The sequence below is a fragment of the Phalacrocorax carbo genome, chromosome 7 (genome assembly GCF_963921805.1).
Source record: "Phalacrocorax carbo chromosome 7, bPhaCar2.1, whole genome shotgun sequence".
In the NCBI taxonomy this organism is placed as follows: Eukaryota; Metazoa; Chordata; class Aves; order Suliformes; family Phalacrocoracidae; genus Phalacrocorax; species Phalacrocorax carbo.
This window is the reverse complement of record NC_087519.1, coordinates 25,703,976-25,730,680: the sequence shown is the minus strand read 5'-3', so window position 1 is coordinate 25,730,680 and position 26,705 is coordinate 25,703,976. Positions and strand designations below refer to the sequence as shown.

Sequence of the window (26,705 nt, the reverse complement as noted above, 5' to 3'; positions counted from 1 at the left end):
TGCCTCTTCCCTGGTATGCTTTGCTGCATGGAGACAAATTTGTATGGAAAAGTTGAAGCAGCTTCTGCGTGGAGGTGGTTGTTATAACAAAGTGAGCGTCATGGGTCTCTGCAGAATAAACTGAAAAAACAGGGCCATTAGCGATGCTAACATCAGCATTGCCTGAAAAAATGAGCTCAGCAGCACATTGGGCTCACAGGGAGGATGGGAGACAAGCAGAGGTGTTGGCTTGATTGAACTTTTCTCTCAGTGAGGCTGAAATTGTCTTTTGCCATTGAGTGGAGGATAAAAGGGTTTGGCTAACTGATGGGGGAAAAAGACTCTTCTCATTGCATCCTGACCCCAGGTCTTGCAAATTTGGGGATAGGAGTGGAAAAAGAGAGATGGGAAAACAGGATGTCTTTTTTTTTTTGCTACCCACAGGTCACTGATAGTCACCTGTCTCTGCAGGTGGTGCTCCTGGGACAGGGTTAGGAAATCAGGAAGCTGACAGCCAAAAGTAGCTCTTTTTATCTTAGCAACATTAATTTTCACACTGCTTTCAAGCCTGGTCAGACTGATGCTGGACCCCGGAGATCCTGACCTGGGGGTCCTCTCACAGGACAGTTTGGGCGAGGCAGGAGGAAGGAAGCACCCATGGAGCCTTTCCCATGGGTGCAATGCACCCTCTTGTGGCGAGCAGCCACGGCGGGTGCTGGGGCAGGGCATGGGTGTTGGTGGGTGCCCACTGAGTGGGGCTTGGCTCCTTGGCATTATACTGGAGTGTACGTAGGGACCTGCCAGCCCTCCCATGGGGAAACTGTTCAGGGAGCTGGGATTTGGATTCTCCAGGCTCAAGGCATCCCAAGGTAGGCTCCATTGTTTCCCATGGGGTCCCCCTGCCTCCCTCCCACCTGCTTTATGCAGGGAAAAGCAATAATTTTGACAAAAATTTGAAGTTGTCTTCCTTTCAGCTGGGATCAACTTGCCCTTCTTCCTCCGACACTTTTCTTCCCTGTGAGGAGCCTGCAAAATAAATCAGTGCTTTGCATAAACAAAGCCCTGGAGAGGTATTAGCAAAAAAACCAGAGCTTCACAAATACAGTAATTTTCATGAGAGAAAAGCAGGAGAAGTTGTTTCATTTGTTTGTTTGTTTGTTTGTTTGTTTTTTTCTCTGTAACCCCTTAACCCAGCGAAGGATTTCTCTGTCTGGCTACCACGTTTACCCCCTCCCACCACCAGCCACATCTCGGTTTGCTGGAAGGTGCCTCCCCTTCCTCTCACCCTTCAGGGGGACTTGAATTAAAACTCCAGCCGCTTTCCCTGCAGGAAGGCTGTCCTGCCGGTGCCAGTGTCTTGTCCAGCTGTGTCCTGCAACCTTGGATGTGAGCACAGCAGAGGGGATCTGCAGCAGGGACAAGTGGTGGGTCAGGGTGCTGGGTGGTCCCCACAGGTGGACAAGCATCTTCACACCGCCGTGGTCTTCATCCCCAAAACGGCGGGGCTCAGCGAGCCCTCACTCCTACCTGCTCCCTACATGCTGGCGTTGGCTTCCTGCGACTTTAAAGTTCCCTCTGCGCACAAAGCAAAAGAGGGAGGAGAAAGGGTTTCATCATCACTCCCGAGAGCAGACTTATAAAAACTTTGAGCTCACACTGCCTGCCTCACTCACGGGCTTGGAGGGTTTTCGGCATAGACTGTGCGTGCTGCTGGCAGCAGGACAGGCCGGAGAGGGACGGGAGCCCGTGTGCAGCCCAGCTATTTGGGGCTCCGTTGGAAGCCTCCATGATGGGAGTCCACCCCGAAGCTGGCAAATCCCCAGTTGATGTCCCCAAAAGGTCTGGCACCTGCTCCCGGAGTATCTTCTGCAACATTAAGGTAAGGAGTGGTGCCTGGTAGGGATGTGATGCTTCCCCATTGGGGAGGGAGGAAGGAAGATGCTTGCACAGAGAGTGACCCCAACCCATCGCACGGGTCCCCACATCCCTGATACAAACTGCCAGTAAAATGAAGCGTGTTTGCTAAGATGCAGAATATGACAGTCAACTTCTTGAGCAATCCTGGATAATGCCGCTGAGGTCTGTTCTGCTCAGCACACGGGATGGGCTGGGGGGCTCAGTGGGTTTCAGAGTGGTACCCTGCATGGTGCGTGGGTGTTACACCCTGCGGAAGCGGCATGGGCAGCTCTCCGTGAGCTGTGGAGCTAGCCACGATGTCCGGTACACAGTGTGCTGCTGCTTAGGGAATGATTAACCACATCCTGGTGTGAAAAGAAAACACTGCCCTGTAATAACATGGATTTGCTTTAAAAATGCTGGTGAGCAGGGCATTTTGAGTGACAGAAGCAAAATCTCGGCAGGTTGAAGTGGGTTTTCTGGTGTTGGCTGCCCAGTTACTCACCTGCCCGATTAGCAAGGCAGGAGCTGTCATCTTAAAGCCAGTCACTGCCTGAGCTTCAGGCTCTTGAGCTCACTGCCTGCATGAGAAACCCCGCAGCCACCTCTCATGGTTTAAACTGCTAATCATCGTGCTTTTACATCACCACTTGCCCTGTCTTTTTTTCCCTTTGTAGCACATTTTGGCCCATTTCTGGATGGGCACCGAGGCTGCTGCACGTGCTGGTTCCTGTCCCTGGGACAGCTGCCCGCGTTGGCCAGGTTTTCCCTGCGTGGGGGGATTTTTGCGCCTTGCTTGGCAGCACCTCTGCATGTTGGCATCCGAAGCAGCTGGGTGCAGTTTTGGGTAATGGCAGCTTCTAGCAGCACCTGCCCACAGGCAGAGAAGCTTTGGGTAAGTGAAAGGAGCCACCAGCTGGCAGGACCCTCTTGTGCTGGTGCTGCCGGTCATGCCCAGGGCTGGGGTGTAATTTCGCACTAGTCTTATTGAATATGAGCGTGTGCTTGCTGCAAGGAAGGGTTTGTCAGCGTTTCCCAGCTAAGTGTGTTTTCAGGAGCATGCAGCCATAGGTAAGGCATTGTGGTCAGTGATGGCTTTGGGTTTTATTTGCCACCTGCCTTTCCTCACCTTGCATGAAGATTGGCACTCCTCTTCAGGCTGTACTTGCTTGGGGTGAGTTTCTGGGCAGAAAAATTTTCAGCAAATTGTGAGGCCCCAGCAGTTCTGTTGGGGTGCTGTGGGATGCTGTAGGGAGCCATGGGGCTGTTCCCAACAGGCTGCTCCCCCTCCTCAGGGCTCCCAGGGCTGGAGGCATCATCCCAGATCATATCTTCCACTCCTACATCCCTGCAGGTCCCCACTGCCTGGGCTGGGCTATTCTAGCAGGTGACTTGATGGCCCTTTTTAGCTGTGAGCTCCAGGAGGAAGATTTTGAGATTACCCTGGGTAATTTAGGGCTGCCTCTGGGCTAATCTGACATGTGTCTGGAGGGGACTGGTGATTTGACCCCTTCTCTGGTGGAGGTGCAAAAGATGGCCTTAACCTCCTCCAGGCTGCTCCAGTAATGACCATGGCTCAGGGTGAGTAATGTTCATGCTCTCCCCTGGAAATATATACAGCTACCTTCATCTGCATGCCTGCAAAAATATCCTGGACCAGAAAAAACATTGCCAAACTCGATGCCTTTATCAGGGTGTAAAATGTCAGGAAAAAGAAAAAGCATGCCGCTGGAGTTGGGCTGAGCACTCAGCACCCCACGCACCCAAGGGCATTTGGTCAGGGGCTGTGTCCAGGACCTCCTGAGGGCATTTGGCCAAGGGCAGATGACACGGGGGTGTCACTTTGCCAGGCAGGAGCTCTGGCTGTGCCAGGAGGTGCCTGTCAGCCCAGCTCGAATTGCTCAGCATCTGGTGCCAGCTGGAGGGCTCAAGTCTTAATTTCAAAATGAGCAAGGAGCCTGGAGCTCCCCAGAGCGGCCAGGCACCCACCACCAAGCTTGTCTGCAGGGTCCTAGGAGGTGATTTTGGAGGGAGAGGTGGTGCTGCAGCACCCAGTGTGGCAACTGTGTGTGGGACCATGTGCAGAGTGACCCCAGGAGCAGGAGAGGCCACCAGAGACCCCCACCACCCTCCTGCCCTGGCTGATGCAAATACAGCTGCACTAAAGGAAAACCAGCATGTGAAAAGAAGCACTTTTGTTTTAAAAAGTCAACAGGTTTTTGCTAAGTCAAGGGGAACCAGTCCTCAATTTAGCACAGACCAATACTGGCACTGTGCAAGCACGTTAAGGAACAGTTTGAGCTCTATCAAAACATGTTTGTTGGCACCAGTGGTACCATCTGGGATGGTGGGGAGTCAGGACACCCATCCCTTGGTGAAAAGTTATTGCTTTAAAGAGCAAATGTATATAGATTGACAAGCAATGTCATCCCCCACCCTTTCCTGACCTGTTCACTCTTCCTGCTCTGTGACATTTGTGTTAAAAATATACATACATTAAAAAAATAACTGCTTCAAGGTAGAAAAGCACTAGCCTCTGTGCAGTTGTCAATCCGCTCAGCTCCCCAGATTAGTAGAAAATCAAAGTGCCACAACTGAATTTCCAGGTTTGGGAAGTTAGTTTGTTGTAAATGGGTTGTCAGAGGGCAAGGCATACAGTAAACATCTCCGTTTATATGGCTCTTGTTTGTATGGGAAGACCTTGACACTGCAAATAATATATTGTATAAAGTTTTCATCCAGCACCTAATTGTGTGGGAAGCTGCTGGCATCATCACACACAGAGACAGGTATTATAAAGGGGTTTAAATTAATTAGATGCAGCTTCCTCCTGTAAGTGATGGCAGTTTCTGACAGGGATAGCATTTCCAACACAAAAAAGTCCCCTAGTTGTAAGAGGCTCCAAGTCCTAATCACAAAGCTCATATTTATTCCCTAAGGCTCACATGCCAGGATCATTTTCAGAGTGCCTTTTGCAGGGCTAGGGCCAAAAATAGCAAATTATTTTTCTGTGCAAACCATCTTGCTCCTCCATGTTCCCTGCAACAGGGACTACCATCACTCTGCACCAGTTCCTGTCACTCTCAGAGTGTTTTTCAGCACTGGCCCCATAGCTGCTGATGTTTGGAGGTACAGAAGCATGATGGTGCCAGGGGTGGGCATCAGAGAGGGAAGGGTCCTGGTGGAAAGCAGCAGGTTTAATGGTTCTGCAGTGATTTGAAGAGTGGGATGGGATTGGCAGCTTTGGTGGTGGACGGTATGGAGGCACTGCTGGGGGTGCAGAAGCAGGCGCTCAGGGAGGCAATGCCCTGTCGATGTGGCCAATGGCTCATATCCATGCTCTGACACAGCAGGCATTTACAGCTGATCTCTGTACCCTACAGGAACGTGGTTGGTGACAGTTCCTTGTTGCTGCTGTGGAAGTTACTCCAGGTTATATGTGGGTATTAACAACTGTAGCTAATACCACAATTACAATATTTAAGAGCACCACCTGCCTCAGCTGACAGTGTGCTTGCTGTCTACACTGTATCTCGTAGCTGGAATAAACTTGGTCTTCATGCTTATGTTTCTGAGTGCCCTCTAGGATATTTCAGGGTTGTTTGAACCCCTCTAAAAGCTGGCTGTTTGTCTTGAATCACCTTGAAGAAAGAAAGTAGAATGTAAAAGGCCTTCAGTTTTTGGGGCTGGATGGTTGCTGCTGAGCACTGTCACCTATGAGAAGCCTCGAGCATCTCAGTAATCCCACAGTGGTGCTGGAGATGGGTGATAATGAGCAAGGACAACCCCCTGTTTGGAAGCTCACCAGAGCTTTCAGGGTTGTGCTGACTGGCACTGAAATTCTGGGGGGTTGCAGTTGTGCTGCCTGGCAAATGCGGGATGAAACCAACCTTCGGGTGTATGCCAGCACCTGGTGGCATTGGGGACACTGAGGACCTCACAGCCTAGAGGAAAAAAACAGGTCTGAAAGGTGGAGAAGTGGATGGTTAGTCTTCTTGATACCTATGCATGACCATGGGCCCCACTGATGTCCCCCAGTCAAGAGCCCTAACTGCTGTCTCCAATATGTCCCTGCTCATCTTGCCCCTCCAGACATCCACTGAAAAATGATTATTTCAAAGGTATTATCTGTTTGCAGTGCCTCAGATGTTTTGGCTTCTTCACCTTTATTATCTCTTTTGTGGTTTTGTGCTCTTTTAATTGATAGCTAATTGCTTGTTCAGGAGCCCCAGAAACATGACAAGGAGGAAAGATGTATAAATATGTTGTTACTTAGCTGAGTGGGACTGGTTTCATCTGGAAGCTGATTAGCTGGAGAGTGCAGGGGAGCAGTGTGAAATGACTGGGAGCACAGGCAGAGGGGAGGCTTTTACCATGCGGACCACCTGGTGTGGAAAAGGAAGCAGGAGGACAGCAGAGTTATTGTCACTTATGCCAGCTGGAGGGAGTCCAGGGGGGAGATTTAAAAGCCTTAGGGGCAGTTTTAAATTGGGTGCTATATTGGGGCAGGGAGAGGGATGGTATAGAAGAGTGTAGGAGATTGAAGAGCAAGATCAGGAGGAGACTGTGGGCTCTCAGAGTGTGCTAAGACTTTAAAGCATCCCATGGCGAAGGTGGTGGGGCAATGCAGGCTGCAATGGCCAGGAATGGGGAGCTCTCCCCTCCCTGGGAAGGCTGCATGCCTTTTGCAGAAGAAACTGGAACCTTGCCTTGGGGTCTGAGGTCCCAACAGCATCAGGGAAAATTTTTTGTCCCTTCCTTTAAAGGGACTAAAAGAATTTGCTGAGAGGAATGTATTTCAGAAATCTGGAGATGTAACGGTTGTGGTCTCATATTGTGTTGGAAAAAGTTATAAATTGCTTTATTTAGCTGCTAGCAAGAATGGGAGATTCATCAAGTCATTGATCTGAAGACAGCATGGCTGTAGATTTGGTGAGGGAAGCACCCAGAGGAGAAAGTCATTGTTGATTAGAACCATTGGTTTAAGCAAGAAAATCAAAGGACGTTCCAATACTGGGCACTGTGCAAGGAGAGATGGCAAGCTGGATGAGTGTTTGTAGCAAAGAAGCAAGCAGGGTTCTTAGGACAGCGGAGTGGCATGGGGAGAAGGACTGGCTGTGACTGGGGTTTTCCAGCATTTATGGTGATGGTACTGGCATCAGAAAGCAAAGGCTGGGTTTGATTGGTTACGACACTGTGTTTATGTCTGGTTTTGTTGGGGTTGGGTTTCAGAAGGGAAAAGAACTGCCTGGCCTTCACCAACAGCACCAGCAGCAAGGTAAGGAAAAAGATGGGGGAAGAGCCAGACCGTAAAATGGGTTGGAAAGTTTAGTGGGATCAAGGTCTAGGAGACACGAAACAAGATAATTTTATGAGGGGTGAGGTGGTTCAGTGCCCAAACACAACCAAGGAGTGGTCAGTGTAGATAAGATTATCATGAGCAAAATGGGAGAGGAGTGTCACTGATAGGGAGCACGAGGCATGGCCAGGGCTGTGGGCGTGCAAGAGGAGTGTTTACATACACTTGTGGGTCAGGGAAAATTAAGCCAGGCTGAAGCTACCTTCAGGTGATCGGATCCTGATGCACCATAAAGAAAAGATACCTTAGGAAAAAATGAAAGAGCAAAGACCCAACCACACAACCTACCTGCATGCTTAGTCTGGTTGCAGGAATAAAGAAGGCTGCTTAACAATATGCATAATATTTTGCAGGCAGGAGTATTTTATCAGCAGCAGCTTGGGAGAGAACAAACCCATGCACTTCACATGCTGAGGGTCTGGTCTCGGCAGTCCTCCGCAGCCAAAAGCCTCCTTTCTTTCTAACATCTGCAATGTGCACCTGCACGTTAAGGCAGGGTGGTGTTTTTATGTGCCTGGAAAAGCAGGGCTTGCACGGACCTTGAAAGTGCATTGGGACAGGGTGCAGGGAAATCCCGTGTGTACATTTATTGCAAAAAGAGCAAATGTTGTCTTTGCACTTGACAATTGGGGATTGTAAAGTATAGATTACTTGGCAGTAGACAGTCATAATTGCAACTCATAATCTGGGCAGTGGTGTGCTTCAGACAATCCCTAACCATTTTAGGCGTTTTTAAATTAATTCATTTTTTGCAGTAGAAATAAAATTTAGGAGCCAACTTCTGCCATTGGACCGTGCTCCAGGCTCAGAGGTTTTGTGCTAAGGGATGTGCTGTGTGGCAGGGTATTTGGTTCCTTCTGTGGAAATGTTGCTTTGGTTTTGGTTTTTTTTCATCTTTCTTGGTGCTTTTTGATCTATAAATCTAGGCAGCTGCATGTAGGAAAGAGATGCCAGGGAGAGACTTACTTCCCCATGCACGTCCATATACATTTCATTTCCAGCTGATATATTTCTTTTGGACTGAGTGATCTCAGCTGTCCTACTGCAGGAGCGTTGATCACATACAAGTTGTAAACTAAAAGGCCTGTCTTCTCTCTGAATATTGTGCCTCCCTGCAATGACTGCTCTTGGCCACGTCCTACCTCAGTGCCATCAACCAGCTGAGAGCAGTTTGATAGGTTCTGTAAGGGTCTCCACTCCTCTATACAGCTCCCAGGCAGCTCTTGCGTCCATGTAATGAATTAAGCCTCTTTCTATCCACACTGCTAGCAGCATTGCCACGGGAAGGCTGTTGGGCATGAGGTTAGCACTGCTGCCTGCACGTGAGAGCCAGAGCCGGGAGCTGCCGGTGCTCTCTCCTCACAGGGTGAGCTGTGTCATTAACATTTCCACCTTCTCTGTCTCCAGCCAGGGCTGCCAAGGTGAGGACACTGAAAACTAGGTGAGAGATGACTTTGGACATGAGTGCTGCTGCCACAGCAGGAAGTTGTGGAAGCAGAGCAAGGAATTAACCCTTAACTCACTCCTCCAGCTGGCAGAGAGGAAGAGGCAGTGGCTACGCCACATGTAGCAGCATCTTCCCAAGCCCCTGGTCCCTGCAAAGGAGGGATCCTGGAGAAGCCTCCTGGCTTCTGGTGATTCCACAGAGGCAGTTCACACCTCAAAATAAAAAGAAACCTGTTTTTTTTTACGTGGCCTTGACTTGGACCCATGTCCAACACATGCTGAGCTTAGCAAGCACTTCACATTTGGTTTTTTTTTTCTTACTTAACCCAATTTGCAAAGCATTTTATTGGCTGCCTTGGTGACCAAGGGATGCTCCCCCAGCCTGCCCCCCAAAAAAACTCTTATGAAACAGTTCACCTTTCGTAATAGGCTTTTCTAAAGTCCAGTTTGTTTGCTAAGGCCAGTGACAGTGTTGACAATGCATTATCTTACATAAGCAATACAGAAAGAGATAGACGCGAGATAAGGGAATACAGCTTAGTGGACCCAGTATGTGACATGACATAGTGCGAGTGCATGCCGCCTACCAGCACTGCCTGCAACAGTGCCTGCTCCCAGTGCACACATCCAGCCCTGGGGGCAGCAACCTCCCTTTGACCCCAAAAGATTCTGACCACAAGAATACCTATTGCAAGGACAGGTTTACCCCTGGCTCTGGTTTCCTCATCCTTGTCTGCTTTATGGGTTCAGCATGAGGCTCGCAGACCCCCTTTCTCCTCCCAGAGCCTAATTTTATTCCCTGTGAGCTTCAGGGAAGTGGAAAGGGTGCAAGTGGATCTTCTGAGGTGGCTGCAAGTGCTGAAACACTGTCTCAGACATGTCCCGGGAGTGCACCAGCCACTGTGGCCATACCTGGCATCCCATGGGTACATCTTGCCCATATAGGATTTCAGCCTTGCTGCTGCATCCTCATGTCTGGGAGCTGCCTCCAGCCTGGCCTCAGCCCCAGCAGCCCTCCAGGTTGAGTATTTGTCGAACACGTTTCCTCTGAAGGAGGTTTGGGTTGGGATTGACTGAATAGCTGCCAAGTTCTTTGCTCTGAACCTGACAAGTGCTGTCTAGAACATGGAGGGATGAGTCCCCTCTCCTCCCTGCAACAGGGTGGGTTCCTCTTCCTTAAGAAAAAGTGTTGCCTTGGGAGGTGTCAGTCCTCATGTACTGGGCGGGGGGGAGGGGAAGCAGCATGTCTGTGAGGGACCTTCCCCCAGGCGTTTGCTTTCGTTATAAATGAAGTGTGTCTTGGAAAGGAGTCAAGTGTCTTGTATAAACAGCCTGGAGTCAGGATCGCTCAGGCACTCTGAAGGAAACATAGGGATGATTAAGAGGGGATTTTGTGTGTGTGGGTGCATGTGGGTGCACGCCTTTGGCCTCTCCATGCTCCTCCCTGGCTGCCTGCAATTGCTGCTTGCCTGCAGCTCCAAAAACACACCAGGCTCTGATGGGAGCATCTGCTCCAGAGGGTCAGCTCTTCATATTCATGGGAGTGTCCCCGACTCCTTAACCTCCCACCATGCCTTTGCCTTTGGTGCCTTTGTGCCTGCTTTGCATCAGGAAAACCTCCCTTCAGATGAGTTTGCCTCTTCTTTAAAACCTCCTTCTTTGTTAAGGCTTATGGAAGATGGATGATAGTAGCTCTGTCTCCTCCTGAGGTTGTTCAGTGGAAGGGACCAGGTCGGTGCTGGTTTTCATGGACCAGCAGGTTGTGGGTGATCAGCATGAACATGTGGGGATGGGGATGCATGAGGAGAGGGACTGGGAGAGGAGAGACCCATGAGGACCTGCGAAGGGACACAGGAGAGTAGTACCCTTCACCTCCACCACCCTCAGAGGTCTGCTTTTCACAGCTGGAGTATCTTGGCCAGTGCCAAGGTCAGGCAGCACAGGGGTTCATTTTGGGGAGCCCTCCAAGTAAGTCTCTTTCCTGACTACTTGCACTCAGAGCCTTCAAGGTTTGGACCATTATTTTATTTAGCATTGAGTCTGATGAATACAGGGGAAGTCTTAAATCTGGCACATCTCTCGCCTCCAGACAGCCGAAGTGTGTCTGGAAAAGCCAAGCTCCAGCTGCACAAGTCCTGGAGCAAAGGCTGTTTTGCTTTGCTCTGACTGATTTGGGTGGCAGCTTCTTCCCAATCAAAATAAATCTCCTCTGCCCTTCCCTTCCCATCCTCCAGGCTCTCCACATCCAAGGGCTGAGGCTGCTATGTGGTCCCAGTGCCAGCAGCAGCAGGGGGCTGGATGGGGTCCCCTGAGCATCGCTCCTGCTCTTCTGCCTTTCCTACTAACCCTGCTCTCAGGAGCCAGATTAGAAGAACTATTGGGAAGGAGGGGAGCAGTCACACCCCTAAAGTCTTTCTCTCCCCTCTTTGGTGGTCTCCAGCTGCATTCCTCCCACAGAAATGCATTCTCCGCTTCTTGGTCCCAGAAGCAGACCCAGCTTGCTTCTGGACATCTTGGGACGCATGGCTCCATTTTGTCCATCCCCAGGTTATCAACAATGCATAAACCCATCTCAGACCGTCTCCTGGGAGCTCTACCTTTTTCTGCCTGCCCTCTCTGACCACAGCTTGGCCCTCTTATCTCCTGCCCTCCATCCTCTTACGACGCATAGCCAGTGCTGGTTTCCCGTCATCCTTCCCCATCCCCTGCCAAACCCAGCATTTCAGAGAGTCAGGCTGCCTCTCCTCCTCATCTTCTTTCTCTGCCAGCATCCTCTCTCTCCCCAGCACTTCTTATCTCCCTCTCTACCCTGGGATTAGGCTGACATTTGCTGCGCTAAATTCAGCCTTAGTGATCCACCCTCTTCCCTCCCTGTTGGTAAACAGCTTGGCTTCTCCAGCAAACGCCTCACACCAGGAGAGCTCTCCCTCCAGCTGCTCTGCATCTCAGGCGGTCCCAACCCTCCGCTGTTTCGCCAGCACTTCCTTATTTGAATGACTTCAGTAGGGTCTGGCTAGAGCTGCAGGAGCAAAATATTAATGTTCTCTGGCAACAAGATCTCCTCTCCTTTTCTCATCCTCACAGGAGTCACCTCTCCTCCTGACCAGTCTGGCTTGACTAGGGTGATGAGGGTGATGAGACACTGGAACAGGTTGCCCAGAGAAGTTGTGGATGTCCCATCCCTGGAAGTGTTCAAGGCCAGGTTGGACAGGGCTTTGAGCAACCTTGCCTAGTGGAAGGTGTCCCTACCCATGGCAGGGGGTTGGAACTAGATGATCTTTAAGGTCCCTTCCAACCCAAACCATTCTGTGACTAATTACATGGTGATCCCAAGTCAGGATTGGGGAAGGTGAAGGCGGTGGATCCAGCTATCACCTGCAGGGCCATGTGCTGGGGTGGGGTTTTGAACGTAGGAGGTGATACGTGGAGGGTGTAGAGGTCATGCTGCTTCAAGAGTTTACTTTCAGATGTTTCACTTCCACTTTGTCCCTGTCTGGGGGGGCTTCCCATGTTACACCCCAAGTCATTGCTCTGCAGCTTTTTTGTTAGGGCAAAGTCCCAGCCTAGGACTTTGTCCTCTCCCGCTTGGTGGTGGCAGATACCTGCCTGCTGTTAGCCTGTCTCCTGACACCCCTCCAAGATGTGGCTGGGGAGTTCATGACAGCAGCTTGTCCTTATAACCCTTCTTCTCTCTTTTTTTGTCTTTCTCCTACTTTTCCATGGTTTCCAGGTTGTTCACAGCCTGCCCTCACACTGCCAAGGCTCCATTTTCTCCTTCCCCTTCATCTCCGTCCTCTTCTCCTGCTGTCTGTCAGCATCTCTCCCATCACTTATGCTTTTAGATACCCAGCTCTGTCTTCTGGCTGGTGCTGTCCTCCCTCACAGGAGAAGCTTCCCAAGAAGCCATCTTCTTGCCCATCTTCTCTTACCCAAATTCCCTTGTAATTGCCTGACCAGCCCCAGGTAGACCCCCAGGGCTGCAGAGCCTCTGTTTCCCAAAAAGCCACTCCACCTACCTGCAGCATTTGCAGCTTCCATGTTGTGTGGACAATTTCATTCTTTTTCTGTTGTTTTTGGGTTTTGTGGGGTTTTTTTTCTCTCTCAATGGGTTAGGGCTTCTGGGCGCTACCACCATTTCAAATAAATACTAATAACAAGTATTGTTGGTCTCCTAGCCAAGGACATAAGGAATTTGTCAGCCCTGCAGTACCTTTGATCCCGCATTCATCATCTTGGTCTTCCCACCGTTATCTTTGTGGGACACACTTCCGGTATTCAGCAAATATTTGATTTCCTGTGAATAGAAATAAAAAGACCTTTTCCCTTTTTTTTTTTTTTCTTAAATTATTTTAAAATACCTTTGGCACTGCGTGGACACATTCCATTCCAAGAAAAATAAAGGAAAACTGTTCTGACTAAATATAGATCAAAAGACACTTGTGAGCTGCCTCTTGCATCCCCGACTGAAAGTACTTTCCTCTCCCAGGCCACCCGGGATCTTTCGACCACGCTTCTGCCCTGCACCATAAACTCTCTGTACTCCCTCCTCTGCTCCAGGCAAGCTCTGCCACTGTCAGCTTGGTTTCTGGCTCGGCTCACAGCCTGGCTCAAGGAAAAGATGCTGTTTTTAGAATACTGCAGAGTCTTCCAGTAGTAAGACTATGTTGTGCATATTTCATCCTTTCCCTCTGGGGCTTTTAAAGCCTTTTTTCAACTTTTTCTTGCAACACCCCTTGAAGCAGGTTCTGTTAATTGGCTTTACAGATGAGTCAATCCAAGGGGCTGAGTGGAAATACTGGATCTCAGGTAGTTTAAACCAGCATGGCTCCCTTTCAGCTGCAGCACGGCAGATGCAGGGTTGACTCTAACATGGTCTCAGGAGCACCCACCAAGTCCATGCAAAGTCAAGAATGTCTCATTGGTTTATCATTGTACAACTCCCAGTGCAACACGTTGGAGGGTTGCTCTTGAGGACTGCACAAGGCTTGCCACAGTGTGAATAATAACAAATGTTAATACCAGTAAAGCAGAGGAAAGATAAAACCAGAGCTCCTTGCCCTCTCTTCTGAACACTGCACCACTCATTTTGCAAAGCTAAATTAATTAGGCCTCCAGGACTGAGCCCTTCATTAGATCATTTGCATGTCAGAGATGCAGCCATGTTGGCCAACTCAAGTCCATGTGCATATGACTATTGCATCCCTCGCACAGGACATGGTCTCCAGCAGTTACACATCAGCAACGTACTAACTGAGATGGCACATTTTTTTGCCCACAGGTGTTTGTGCTGTGCCATGGGCTTCTCCAGCTCTCCCAGCTCCTCTACAGCGCCAACTTCAAAAGCAGCCTCACCACCATTGAGAAGCGCTTTGGGCTCTCCAGTCTCTCTTCAGGTTTCATCTCCAGCTTGCATGAGGTAACTGGGTGAGGCACTTGTGCAGGGGCCCCCAAGAGTGGCCAGAACATGGAGGGACCTTCCCCAAATAGGGTCTCAGAGTTGTTCAAACTCAGTGCTTCCTCGGCCATGCCTACATATGCTGGATGAAGCAGACGTTGCTGTACGGTTGGACACCTCTTCATACTTCACTCCTGCTGTGCCACATGCCAGGAGGTTGAAGGTATGGTTAGGTGGTGAGGACGTGGCCTTGGAGGGCAGCAGCAGAAATCAGATTACATCAGAGAAGACCACTCCACCCTGGGATGCCATACATCTCATGCAGAGACATGACTGGGAGACATGCAGTGTGATTCTTCACCTTTGATCACAGTTCTTACAGCTTTTGCAAAGAGCATTTTATTATGAGTAGTACTCACAAAACTACAGCTTCATGAGCAAGTTCCAGTAAAAGTATGTTTTCATCAGTGTCTCATCAGCTTTAGGAATGACCCTAGCTTGAATCATTCCCAGCTTTCTCTGACAGGAGACCCTGGCTAGCAGTGTCTCCAAGATCTTTCTTCAGTGGTCCCAGCCTCTGATGGCCTTGTGGTGAAGGACTAACTTGGACTGGTGTCATATTGCTGAGCTGGCAAAGGATTTTCCCACAGACACTTTCTAATCACTTACTCCTCTGAAATGAGTTTTCTAGTTCACATTGTTATGAATTGTATAATTTCTGGTAGCTCTTCAAGGCCAACTAGGAAAAGACCTGCTGGGAGAAACTTTCTTTTGGTGGCACAAAGAAGTGCTTGGTGGCAGCCCACCTTCCATACAGCTGGTTGCCTTGCATGAGATTCTCCACCAAGAGGCTGAGCACTGGGAATCCTCCCAGAACCCTGGGGAAGTAGATGCCCAGGTCTTACCCCAACCAGCACCTACATCTGAGATTAAAAAGACTGGTTCAAAGCCTGTTGAGGACTTCCCACTGATTATGACTAGCTCCAAACCATGCAAAGAAAGAGAGCTGATATGGACAGTTGTAATATTGCTAATCTTCAACTGGCATAACTAAGCCCTGCGGAGTATCCCACCATCCACACTGACGATATAGCTGTAACCTGTGTTCTCCTCATCCGCTAGAGAAATTACTTCTTATGATATTTAATGCCTGGAAAAGTAATACCAAAGCAAACATGTAGAACAGCCTCTTACTGCAAGAATATAAAAGGAAAAGTGTTGGAATAGGACAGATGCCATGCTGTTAAAGAATAACAGCTTTCAGACAACTGATATGTCTTCATTTCTCTGCTTTATGAGAGGGATTTCTGCCCTTTACTCCAGCTCTGTGTGAGCTCCCCTGCCTGTCCAGGACCACAATCTTTTCACATTGACAGATGCAGCAATTCCAAGAACAAAAACCACAAAGAGACAAACAAGGGAGCTCGTGGAAACATAAATAAAAAGTATTCTCAGCCATACATGCCATAGTTAAAATAATGTTTAGCTTGTCCCAAGCTGACAAAGCCCATGTAATGGTAATTTTATGGTGTTAATCCTCTTGCCTGAGCAAGCTGCATGTTTTCATTTGTTTTTAGCTGATATCTGCAGTTGCAAATATCGAGAGTCATAAATGTTTGCAATGAGCTGGTTTGTAGCTGGGCTTGTGCCTGCTTAGCGTCATGGGAATGGAGGCAATATGCTTCATTTCTTGCTGGTTTTCGGGTACTCGTTAATTAGTTTATGCCACATCCTATGGGGTGGGGGGCATTTGTGGGTGCTGAAAAAAGCCCCAGCCAGACCACGGGAAGGTTGTGAAGCTGTCCATGACAACAAGGGATGCACATAGGTGACAGAAGCCAAGGAGTTGGCCTTCTGGCTTTTGATAATAAGGAAGCACTGACTTGCTGTGAATGTGCAGGGTGAAGGGCTGTCCCCTTCCTGCTCTTGTCGGTGGTCAAACACCACCTGATAAGAGAGCTCTCCACCCACCCAGACACAGTCATGGGGGACAAGTTACAGTCTTGACTTCCTCCGTGACATCTTCTAACATTCTCCCCATTTTGCTGTGCCCTTTCCAGATTGGCAATGTGGTCCTCATCATCTTCGTCAGCTACTTCGGCAGCCGAGTTCACCGCCCCCGGGTGATTGGTATGGGGGGGCTGCTGCTGGCTCTGGGAGCATTCCTGGTTACTCTGCCCCACTTCCTGTCAGACCCTTATGAATATACAACACTTAGTGCTGGTAAGTGCCTTCACTCTTATCACCATGAGCTGTCCCAGCACAAATCCATCTCCAGTTGCTCTGGGCTGGTTTACCTGTGCCTACTCAAAAAGAGGGGATGTATCCAGCGCACACGCAAATTAAACATAGTGTTTGGAGGGAAAGACTTAAGGCAGAGATTTTCTATTTTAAGCCTGACTTCAGTATAGTTTAGCAACCCCTTCTGGATACAATAATTACATGTGGCATCCCTTCCACCTCTTCTGCACACATGGTTCAAGCCATGGTTTTAGGTGCCGAGCGCGGTCGTCATGGCGCAGTACCTAAATTCCCCAGAGATGCTCCTGAAGGCCTCCAGAGGGAGCAGCCTGTGTTTCGAGTTCAGCGGGCAGGCTCTCTCGCTCTCTAGGCTGCCAAGTCACCTCTCCCTCCCATCAGTGCCCAAGGAGCTTGCTGTAGGGCTGAGACCCCCTGAGATAGCCATCGTCCCACACGGACGTGCCACCCCAGGAATATTTGTGAGGAGGCTCCACATTCAGTGAGAGAGCATATCCTTCCACGTGGATACTACAAAATATACTTGAAAACTAATTGTTTAACAAGCTTAATATGTTATGTTAATGTGCTTCTCTCCTGGCTATGCCCTCCAATCTCTCTTCAGATCTCTAAGCACACGGTGTCCCTACTTTCTGCAGGGTGGTGTGGGTCCTTCCAACCTGCTCCTGAGCATCCTGGAAATAGATTTGCTTTCTGTGGCATCAGAAAAGCCCCAGCTGCAGCTCTAAAGCTGCATTACTGGCTAATGAAGACAGCATCATTATTAATGATGACATGTCATTCAGCTATCCAAAAAGCCAGCTAGGGAGAGAACGTGAAACCAACTGTGAGCAGAGACAGCTGCTGAGAGGGCAGCAGATTTGGGGCAGAAGCTCTGGCATGCACAAAATGCTGGTTCTGCTGCTGATGTCCTGTGTGACGGTGGACAAATCACTTCACTTTTGGCTTTTTTGGGGCACTGGTGCAGTTCCTGAGGGGGATGAAAGGCTCTGCAGTACCTTGCCACTGAATCTTCATGCTTCTCTGAATGCTGAGCTGGATTCATACCAGAACAGTTGTTGCCATCAGCCTCATGCAGATGGACCTTATTTGCTCAAGAAGTTAACAGCTGTGGCACTGTAGGTCAGTATTCACGTGCTCTGGGAGCAAAGCAGATCATCTGGCTGATAAGAAGGCTTGAAAGTACAGTCCTGATGTGTGTGTATGCCTTGTCTCACCAGCTAGACTTTGATCTTCATCTCCTTTCTCCTGGTTTTTGTGTGTGACAAAAGACATTGCTCTTGGTGTTCTCACTACAGACAGCTGAGAGCTGGGGCAGTGCAAGGCAGAAGAACAAATGCTCCTGCTGCAGCCTGGCTTCCCTGCAGCCCTGCTGAGAGCCCAGGCTGAACACAAATGCAGCTAATGGGTCACCTATAGCCCAAAGCATTTTGGAAAGGAAAGGAACATTATCTTTATTGGAGTCACAGAGGTATTGCAGCATGAGAAGTGAGGTCGTCTCCCTGTTGCTGAGCAGTATGTGGGTGATAGAGCAGAGTTAAGATCTCCTGTCCCCAGGGCCTGTTCTGCTCTAACCAATAAGCCTTATGATCAATACTAAGGAGGGCTACTGGTTTCACTGGGCAGGCTTTGGGAACAAGCTAGTGTGTGTGACAACAGCTCCAGTTTCCATACAGAACGCAATACGCAGAAGAGCCTACATCACGTGCCACAAGGCTGGCTTTGGTCTTCCCAAAGTGACTTCAGCCCCTGAATCCTTGGGATGCCAATGAGCCTTAGCCTCTTTGGGGATTGCCACCTCTGAAAACCCTAAGTCACCTTGTTTCTGTGCCAAGTTGCTCTCCCTGCACCTGTGCCACTGAGGAGGATGGCAGCAGTCGCAGCACTGCCAGCCAGAGATAGTGTTCCACCTCTAGTTAGAAGATGCTTTCTCCTGGAAAGGCTTTGAGCCCCATGCATTGCGTCCTAGCCCAATTCTCTGGGCTCAGGGGGCCTTGGCTGTGCTGGAGTGCTGCTGGGTGGCCTTAGGCAAGTTGCTCTCTTTAGTTAGGTCCTGACCTTGCTGCAGCTCAACAGGAAGCAAACCCCAGACAGCGAGCAAAGCACAGTGAGGACAGAGCTGCTCACAAGTGCCTGAGAATCTCTGCTCCCACAAAAGCATTAGAGAACCTCTGGCTTTGCTCTCCCACATCAGCTCAGGGAAGTCTGGCACCACCATGGCTGATCTGCAAGCCCAGATCCCATGAAACATTTTTAAAAATGATTGCCCAGTGTGGGGCTGAGAGTGTGCCAGCACTCACACAGAAATATGAAGACCAGCTCTCTGCTGGCTTGCAGCTGCCTGCCTGCTACACAGCCTTGACTGCCGCCGTGTTTTTCAAGTTGGCCAGTTTGGAGAGTGGATCGGGCATCAGATGCCAAGTTTTCTGACAGCTTAAATTAATGCGTCAGGCTATGAACTCATCAGGATTCAGGACAGGGGCTGCTCTTACTGCAAAGGAAACAAGTCAAAGGAACAGGTATCATCCTGCTCCCTGCCTGGAGCCATACGTGGCTCTCCCTGGTATTTACAGCCCATGAAGATGCTCCAGTCCTGGTTGGAGTTTGCATGGCAATCTTGAGCAAAGTGAAGACCTCCCCATGTCCAGATGGTGTGAAGAAGTAAGGTCCTTGCTTTGGAAGGAGGTTGGCTGCTCCTGAGCAATGCGGGCAATGGAGACTGAGGGGCAGGGTGTCCTGCTCAGGGCAGCAGGGTAGCCCCAGAGAGCATCGCTCCCTGTTCCTGCCCGGGTACCACAAGGGAGGAAAGACCATTGCTAACTAAAAGCCAGCCATGTGCTAGGTCTGCCTCTATTAAACTGAGAGCAGCCTTGCTCCACAGCATGCAATCTGGCATGAGACGCTTCTGTGGCTCTCGCTTTTGCTGTGGTAAAGTAAAAAAGGAGACTCGTTCTGTCTGGCAACATGGACACTTTAGACAATGTGGCTTTGAATGGACTTACATAAGGATTTCTGTGGTGACCTACTATTAGGAATGTGCTGCCGCACTACACCAATGAAAACCCCTAATAACTTGACAAATATTCGGTTTTGTTTTGTGTCTGTTTGCTCAGAAGTGTAGAAAATCCACAGTTATTACATTAACAAGGAAGACATGATAGGAATGTTGTTACAAATCATTTTTAAAAAGAAAAAATAAAAGCCAGAGTGGGAAAAGCTAGTATTGAAAGACAAGGACTTACTCTGTTTGCTCTGTAACACCTTCATTTTGCATTAAAAAGTTTTTCCATCCATGAATATTTAGGCTTTTCCATTGACTTTGACAGTGCCTGTCCGAAGGCTTTTGTCAGTTGGCTGGGTCCAGCGTTGCTGCAGCTTTGATGGAGAACTTTTTATCCTCTGCTGACAGCTCAAATGCAGCTCACTGGAGCTGGGCTGCAGGGCTGACCCTTCACAAGAGAAATTAATTTGCTTCCATCTTCTCTGATCACCCGCTCTTTAAAAGTTTGATAAAAATCACAGCCTGATTGTTTGCTATGCTGACCTCAGTATAATACCCCAAAGGAAGGGAAAGGTGATGAGAACTGCTGAATAAAATGAGCAATCCATCCAAAATCCAACAGTGTGTGCCTACTCAGCAAACCTGGGAGTTTCATGGTATTTAGGGAATTAGTGTGGGAGGAGGCACGGGACGTGCCCAGCTCTGTAATGCTCATTCGTCTTCCTTTCAGGTAACAAAAGCCAGGTCCAGGCTGAACTCTGCTATGCAGAGAATAAGTTTGTGTGCCCGAATGCCACCCAGGATCCCCAGAAGGAGGCCACAAGCATATGGGCAATGATGGTCATCGCACAGCTACTGGCCGGAATCGGAACGGTTCCCATCCAGCCCTTTGGGATATCCTACGTAGATGACTTTGCAGAAGCAAACAATTCCCCGCTGTATGTTGGTAAGTGGAACCGTTGCTGTATATCGTTTTGTTTCCTCCAGACCTTAGAGGTGAGATGTAGAGGTGAGATATAGAGGTGCTCATCTAGAGAGGAACCTGCGGGCACAGGTTGAGCAGCCAGCGGGACTCAGATGAGATCCTTCCCCATTGAAAGGCTGGGCTGCCTCTCCCCTTGATAGTCAGCTGTTCCCTGTAGGGTTATATTTATGGTGTGGTTGTTAGGAAGCCAAAGAATCAGGGCAAGGAGATGAGATGGATGAGCTTGGTCTTCTCCCTTGCATCTGTCAGAACATATGCCATCCATGGGGGGAAAGAGTAGTAAGGAAGCTTTTGCAGAGGCCATCTCCTGCTCTTGCTGAGCATTGGTTGATCACGGTTTAACTAGAGGTATGACAGCCTGCAGGACCTAATTAACACAGGAATCAGTCCCTGCCTGGTGGGGGCTCCCAGGCTCGGGGGGGCTTCTTGGTTTTAAAGAAATTGTTGCTGGCTTGCATGTTAAACTGCAGGGTTTTTTTCCCTGTGAATGGCAAAGCTGATACTAGTCTGCTTACATGAGCTTTGAGCTCAGTCCATAAGTTATTTAAAAACCTGATTCTTCCTGGTGCCAAACAATGTCTTTAAAGCAGCCAAAGGCGTCATATTTAGGAGTGGAAAGTGGATGTTCCAAAATAAGGTAAGCACTAAAGAAGAAGGAAAACCTTTGGAATCAGACTCCCAAGGACAGGCTTTGGACTGGAGTCTTGGCAGGGCCTCCAGACCCACCCAGGCATACTTAGCTCCAGGCTTCTGCTGGAAAGGGCTGCTGCACCACCTAAAAGCTCTGCAGAAAGTGTCCTGTGCGGGTAGTACTCGCTCCTCTCAGCTCGAATATAGTAGTCTGGGCTGGCAAAAGGAGGGAGAGAGTATCTTTGTCTTCCCCCTGTGGCAAAGGGCCACTGTTCCCAGGACCTCTGAGCACCCTTTGGATTCCCAAACCTGCAGGTCCTGAAGGTGAAGGAAAATGGGACTGGCTCGTTCTATATAATGTAGGTGGTCACTTTAGGGCTGCGAGACTGTCCTTGTCAGGGGGTATGGCTACTGTGAGTCTGGTTTGCATCTATACAACATTACCCTTTGAATCTTGTTTAATTTTCGGTCTCAGCATCTTCCCATGAAAGGGAACACTACTGTCTATGTATGAGATCAAATACTTGTCTGAAGACCCTGCCCTTCAACAGTTAGGTTTATGTTGTAGAAAAAAAATTGGAAAAATTGGAAAAAAAAAAAAAGCTTTTAAAATGCTTAAGTGCACCTTAAAAAGGTGCACAGCTGAGGCATAGCAGTGGGATCAGGTGTTGTCATACCCATACCCAAAGCTCCAGGCCAGCAAAATGCACAGAAATGGTCAATGCAGTTCAAGCAAACCGTCTCCTTTTGAACATCTTAAGCAGGTTGTACAAATAGTTTCTTTTAGGGAGGAAACTTGAATCCTTACATTCCAAAGAAGTCAAAAAGAAACACTTTGACCTTACAAGTTAGGTCCAAGTTATCTGTTTTTTGAACAGGATAGTTCGGCTGAACTGAGGGTGATCTCCTGGCCTTTTTGCTCTCAGCATCTTTCACCTCCCCTGAAGTTTTCACCAAATGTTTTTGTTTGGATCTAAGAACTGAGATGACTTTGTTTCCCCGGCCTCCTGTAGGAGATTAAGGTCTCCATCACCCATGGGAACCCAGGATGCCACAGTCCTGCTGTTCTCTAGGGTTCCCTTCTTTGTCACAGTGAATCATGGGTATTCACAGTGTAGCTGACAACTTTTAGCACATCAGCAAAGTCTTGATTGCAGCAGAGCAGAGGAACTTTTTCTGTAGGCAGCTGCCTGCCGTCATCCTAATCCTGTTACAAACACCACGTTCAGTATCTGAGCAACGGGGATCTTCTCATCATCTGCTGTTTGATAAAAGATGGTTTCTCACCTCTGCACGTTGTAACAGCATTCTCATGTGAGACACATTCTCATGTTCCTCACGTGGGAAGACAAAAGGCATAGCTGCATTGAAGCTACTGGTCCTTGCTCATGCTGGCTCTTTGTGCTCCTCTTTTTCAGCCATCCTCTTTGCCATTGCTGTGTTTGGCCCTGCTTTTGGGTACTTGCTGGGATCCGTGGTGCTGCGGCTCTTTGTGGATATTGGAAGAGTTGACATTGGTGAGTATTTCTATTTCTATTTCTCCTAAAAGCCTTCATGAGTCAGAACATCACTCTGAGATAACTGGTGGCAGAAGCCACCAGACCTGTGACTCACAAAACCCAGACCCCTGGAAAGACCTGACCTGGAATAGCATCCCCAGCACACTCCCTCACTCTGTCTCCCCATGAGGGAGGCTACCACAGAGCAACCATTGCTATATGCGTGCACAGGAAGGCTTGAGTCTACTCATCCTCCTCCCCACCACCTTTCACCAGCATTTGCAGAGAGAGGGACCAAGCTAACACCACTTATTTTCTTTATCTGCAGTGTGTGCTTATTACTTCTGGTAACTTAATCACTGAAGAATTCTCCCCAGCTCCATCATTAACGTGGCTTTTCCTGTGTTTCCTTAGAGAGATCAGAGCTGCCTGACATTTTTGTCTGGTGCCTGATAAGAATAATAAATGAACCTGGGGCAGGAAATGGCAAAAAGCCTTGGCTCGCTTCCCGCGGCAACAGAAGCATTTAGCAGCCTCTGCCCGGTCGCTCCATGATGACGTCCAAGCTCCAGAGTGGAGTGGTCCTGTTTGGGGAAGCGGAGTGATTGTTTCAGTGGGGTGTGGGCTCCTCTCCTGCCACACCCTGGCACGGGGCTCCCTCCCAGAGGCTGCTGCTGGTTTCTTTCCCAGCCGCAATGTCCCGGCGATGCGGAGATGCGTTCCCCATGCCAAGCCAAGCAATCTGTCAACCTCCCGTGAGCATCGCTTGGCCCAGCCGAAGGATGTCTGCTCTGGAGACGGAGCGGCTCTCACCTTCTCCTCCTTTTTCCGGAGAAGGCGCCCAGAGTTTCGTCCACTCGGAAACCAGGCTCATTAACAGTGCTCTTCTGCCGGCACGAGTTCTTCCCTTGGTCTCTGCAAGCAGAGAGTGACCAAGCCTGGAACAATGGGAAAGTAATTTTTTCCAGGAAAGTGGCTGTGCCCTTTCCTGGTCCCTGTCTCGGCTCAGCATCCCTGGCAGGCAGCACAGTCCAAACCAGCCATATGCCCTGGGCAAAGGAGGATGGAGTCGGGCCCCCATAATTGCCACCTTGCTGGCTGGCTTTGTGGGGAAGAGCTGAACGTGTGCCATCAGCATACTTCAATGCTGACTAAATCCATCCTACAGTCATTTGGAATGCTTGGCACAGTTTGAATGGGGAGTGGCAGTGCAGGATCCTGGCCAGGGGAAAGGAGGTCAAACATGACCAGGGCTGGTCTTGCTGCCAACACTGGTGGGAGCTCCCACCTCCATCCATTTGCTCTGCCATGCCAGTGGAGAGACCCTTGGACTGTACCCACATGAACCCTTCGTATTTGCACAGATGTTTGCCCCTTTCACCCTCAGATGTGCAGGAGCAGAGCTCTTACAATAGCTCCTTCTGTCTTGCAGCTACAGTGGCCCTGACACCAAGGGACCAGCGGTGGATTGGAGCCTGGTGGCTGGGACTGCTGATCTCCTCAGGCTGCTTGGTGCTCACATCCATTCCTTACTTCTTTTTCCCTCGGTACATGCTGAAAGAAGAGGTGAGACCTCTTCTCCGAGGGCCAGAACATCTTGGTCCCAGGGCTGCGCTCAGGGAGGGAATACTGTTGCCAGAGGAAAGGGGTGGGAGGGAGGGAGCCCAGCAACCCTTCTGAGATGTGGTTCCCACTTCTCACAAGTGAAAAGTCTTCCAAACCAGCTCTGTGCCTCTAATACATGAAGGACCAGACCCTTCACTTCCGCACCATTAGCTGGAAAGCCAGAACCACCACAGCTCAGCAGAGCAAAACCAGCTCTCATGCCTTTCCCACTGGCAGCATCAACAACATCTGTTGGGAATGTTTTGGGTAGACCTGCACCTTCCCTGGGGCAGGGCAATGGATGGGTGGCTTCTTGGGGTTCCTGCATGCAGTCGTCCTTGGTAGGAGTCTGTCCATGGGGACTCAACCCTCCTGGGGTGTCTGACCTCATGAGGGCTGTATCTTAAGTCCCCACTGCAACACCCTCTGCAAGGTGACACTCCTCTCATGCCAGCAGCATCATCAGTGACAGCCCCTGCTTGGAGTAGAGCATCCTCAAGTGTGGCATACACAGGAGCAGCACTGGGATAAAACTGGGAAGTGGGGGTTTGATAAATGGGCTTTTCATTTGGGAAAAAATTGCAGAAAAGAGACAAGTTTCCCATTTAAAAAATTTTAAAAGATGCACATTATCAAAATGTTTTGTTTCAGTGCTGTCAAAGCCAAGCCCCACTCATTTAGTTTCAAAAATAGTTTTATTTTGTTTTGAAATTTTTTAATCATCAATTCTTTAAAGGTCAAAATCAAACCCAAAATATTTAATTATTATAGCTAAAGGACTCACCAGGCTTGAGCTGACCTATCACCAACTTTCATTTTCCTACTTTTTTTCAGAATTAAAAAAGAGGTATCTTGTCAGGGTTCAGGAAATAAAAGCTTCCCAAGCTCTTAAAACCTCTCTGAGCAGGACAAGCTTTTGTCTTGCAGCTCTGCTTGAGGGCTACAGTGATTTTTTTTAGATAATAAACCCATTTTTTGTGACAGGCAGGAAAACCATCAGGCTTGGCAGGGGGTCAAAGGCATCTGGGACATACCCAGCTCCTCCCAAGCCTCGCTGCGTGCCAAGATGGTGCCAGCCATGCATGGGTTCTCCCCTCTCACTGCAGGCTGCTCTTCTCTCCCTCCCCAGGACCCGAACACGGAGGCTGGCATGCTCAGGAAGATGGAGAAGGGGGTGGCTGAAGAAACCTCCCTGCTGGAGTTTATAAAAAGTAAAGGGCTGGTACTTAAACGCGAGGGTTATCAGGGGCACTGGGCCATGCTGGGTGGGTGGAGACCACCATGCCGGCATTTTCAAGCTGAGGGTGCTTACTGGGGGCCTTTGAGTCTTTCTACCACATTGCATGGAGATGCCAGGGCCAGCTCAGGCACCTCAAGGACTGCAGCATGCCCTTCCCTAAGGACTATGGGAAGATGGACACAGCCTCACTCTTGCTATAAGACAGCTGTGTTGAGGTCTGCGGAGCCTGAATCATCCCTGAAAATTGGTTTGAGGATCTTATATGGCATGAGCATGCTGGAAACTGCTAGGTGGGTGGTTTAACCCACAGCTCCAGGAGAGGGCATGGGGCTGCTGGCGCCACCAGCTGCCGCTTTGAGAAGGTCACTGCACTGCAGCTTACACCAGTTTGTTTATGCATAGCTGAAACAGGCTCAAGTAGAGATGTCACTGATGAAAGAGATCAGTTTAATGACTTCTTTTAGCTCCATGATGACATCTTTCCAGCTAAATCCCCCCCTCCTTCCCTCTCCATCCACTGCAGTCATATCCTGTGGCTGTCAGCTCCTTCTTCTCTATCTCACTGGGCTTTGATGAACAACACAAGACTTGGGTCTCCACAGCACTCTTGGCTAGAAGGGGAAAGCTAATTAGAGACCAAATAAACAGAGCTGCTCCTGAGAAGCCTGGAGTCAGTCTGCCTCTACTGAAAGGCTGTCCTGACTGGGCAGGGGGACATGATGTCCCACCAGGAAAATACACTGTGTTCATCAGATGCAGGAGCCAGACCCTGCCTGTGCGCAGTAGCGGGGCTCTGCCAGAACCCCTGTGGCTTTGTTCGTTTGCCCTGGCTGAGGGTATGGCCCCTGCTCCAGAAAAAAAAAACACAACACCATGGCTGCTAAGTGCTCCAGAGGCTTGTGAGTTTGGAAAGCATGGGAGGGAGGGTGATGGGCAGAGCTGGCCCTCCACTTCACCTGTCAGGGCACTTTATCCACGGTCCTGACAGCTGCTGGGCCAAATTAGGGTGTCTCCTCTCCATCTTCCCATGGCTTTAGACATCCCTTGTAACAACTCACTGGAAACAGTCTAAGGGTGGGGTGTTTTTTTCACAGTATGAATTGCTGATGTGAGGATCGCATGGCCAAAACACATTTTTCCTGCTGTTTCCCTGTAGGATTCCCAAAGATCTTCCTCAGGCTGCTCCTCAACCCCATCTTCATCCTCCTGGTGCTGGCTCAGTGCAGCTTCTCCTCAGTCATTGCGGGACTCGCCACCTTCCTCAACAAGTTCTTGGAGAAGCAGTATGGTGCCTCTGCTTCGTATGCCAACTTTCTCATAGGTGAGCACAGCTGGGCAGCAGCCGCCGTAGGGTGAAAAATATCCATCAGCAGGCAGCCACCTGCCCGTATGTCCCCGGCTTTTTAATCCC

General features: G+C 49.5%; 1 protein-coding gene across 2 annotated transcripts in view; it reads left to right on the top strand.

Moving 5' to 3' along the window:
* Positions 1-1,632: 1,632 nt before the first annotated feature.
* The window catches only part of SLCO2A1 (solute carrier organic anion transporter family member 2A1), a 29,302-nt gene continuing 4,229 nt past the window's right edge, over positions 1,633-26,705 (top strand). The window contains exons 1-8 of one of the 2 annotated variants that reach the window (XM_064457104.1): positions 1,633-1,858; positions 13,959-14,096; positions 16,136-16,298; positions 20,066-20,281; positions 22,369-22,467; positions 23,882-24,015; positions 25,184-25,265; positions 26,451-26,615. In XM_064457104.1, the coding sequence (XP_064313174.1) occupies positions 1,766-1,858; positions 13,959-14,096; positions 16,136-16,298; positions 20,066-20,281; positions 22,369-22,467; positions 23,882-24,015; positions 25,184-25,265; positions 26,451-26,615 (1,090 nt within the window). In that variant the 5' untranslated portion in view covers positions 1,633-1,765. The remainder of the gene's footprint in view (positions 1,859-13,958; positions 14,097-16,135; positions 16,299-20,065; positions 20,282-22,368; positions 22,468-23,881; positions 24,016-25,183; positions 25,266-26,450; positions 26,616-26,705) is intronic. The other variant, XM_064457105.1, reaches the window with a different exon arrangement.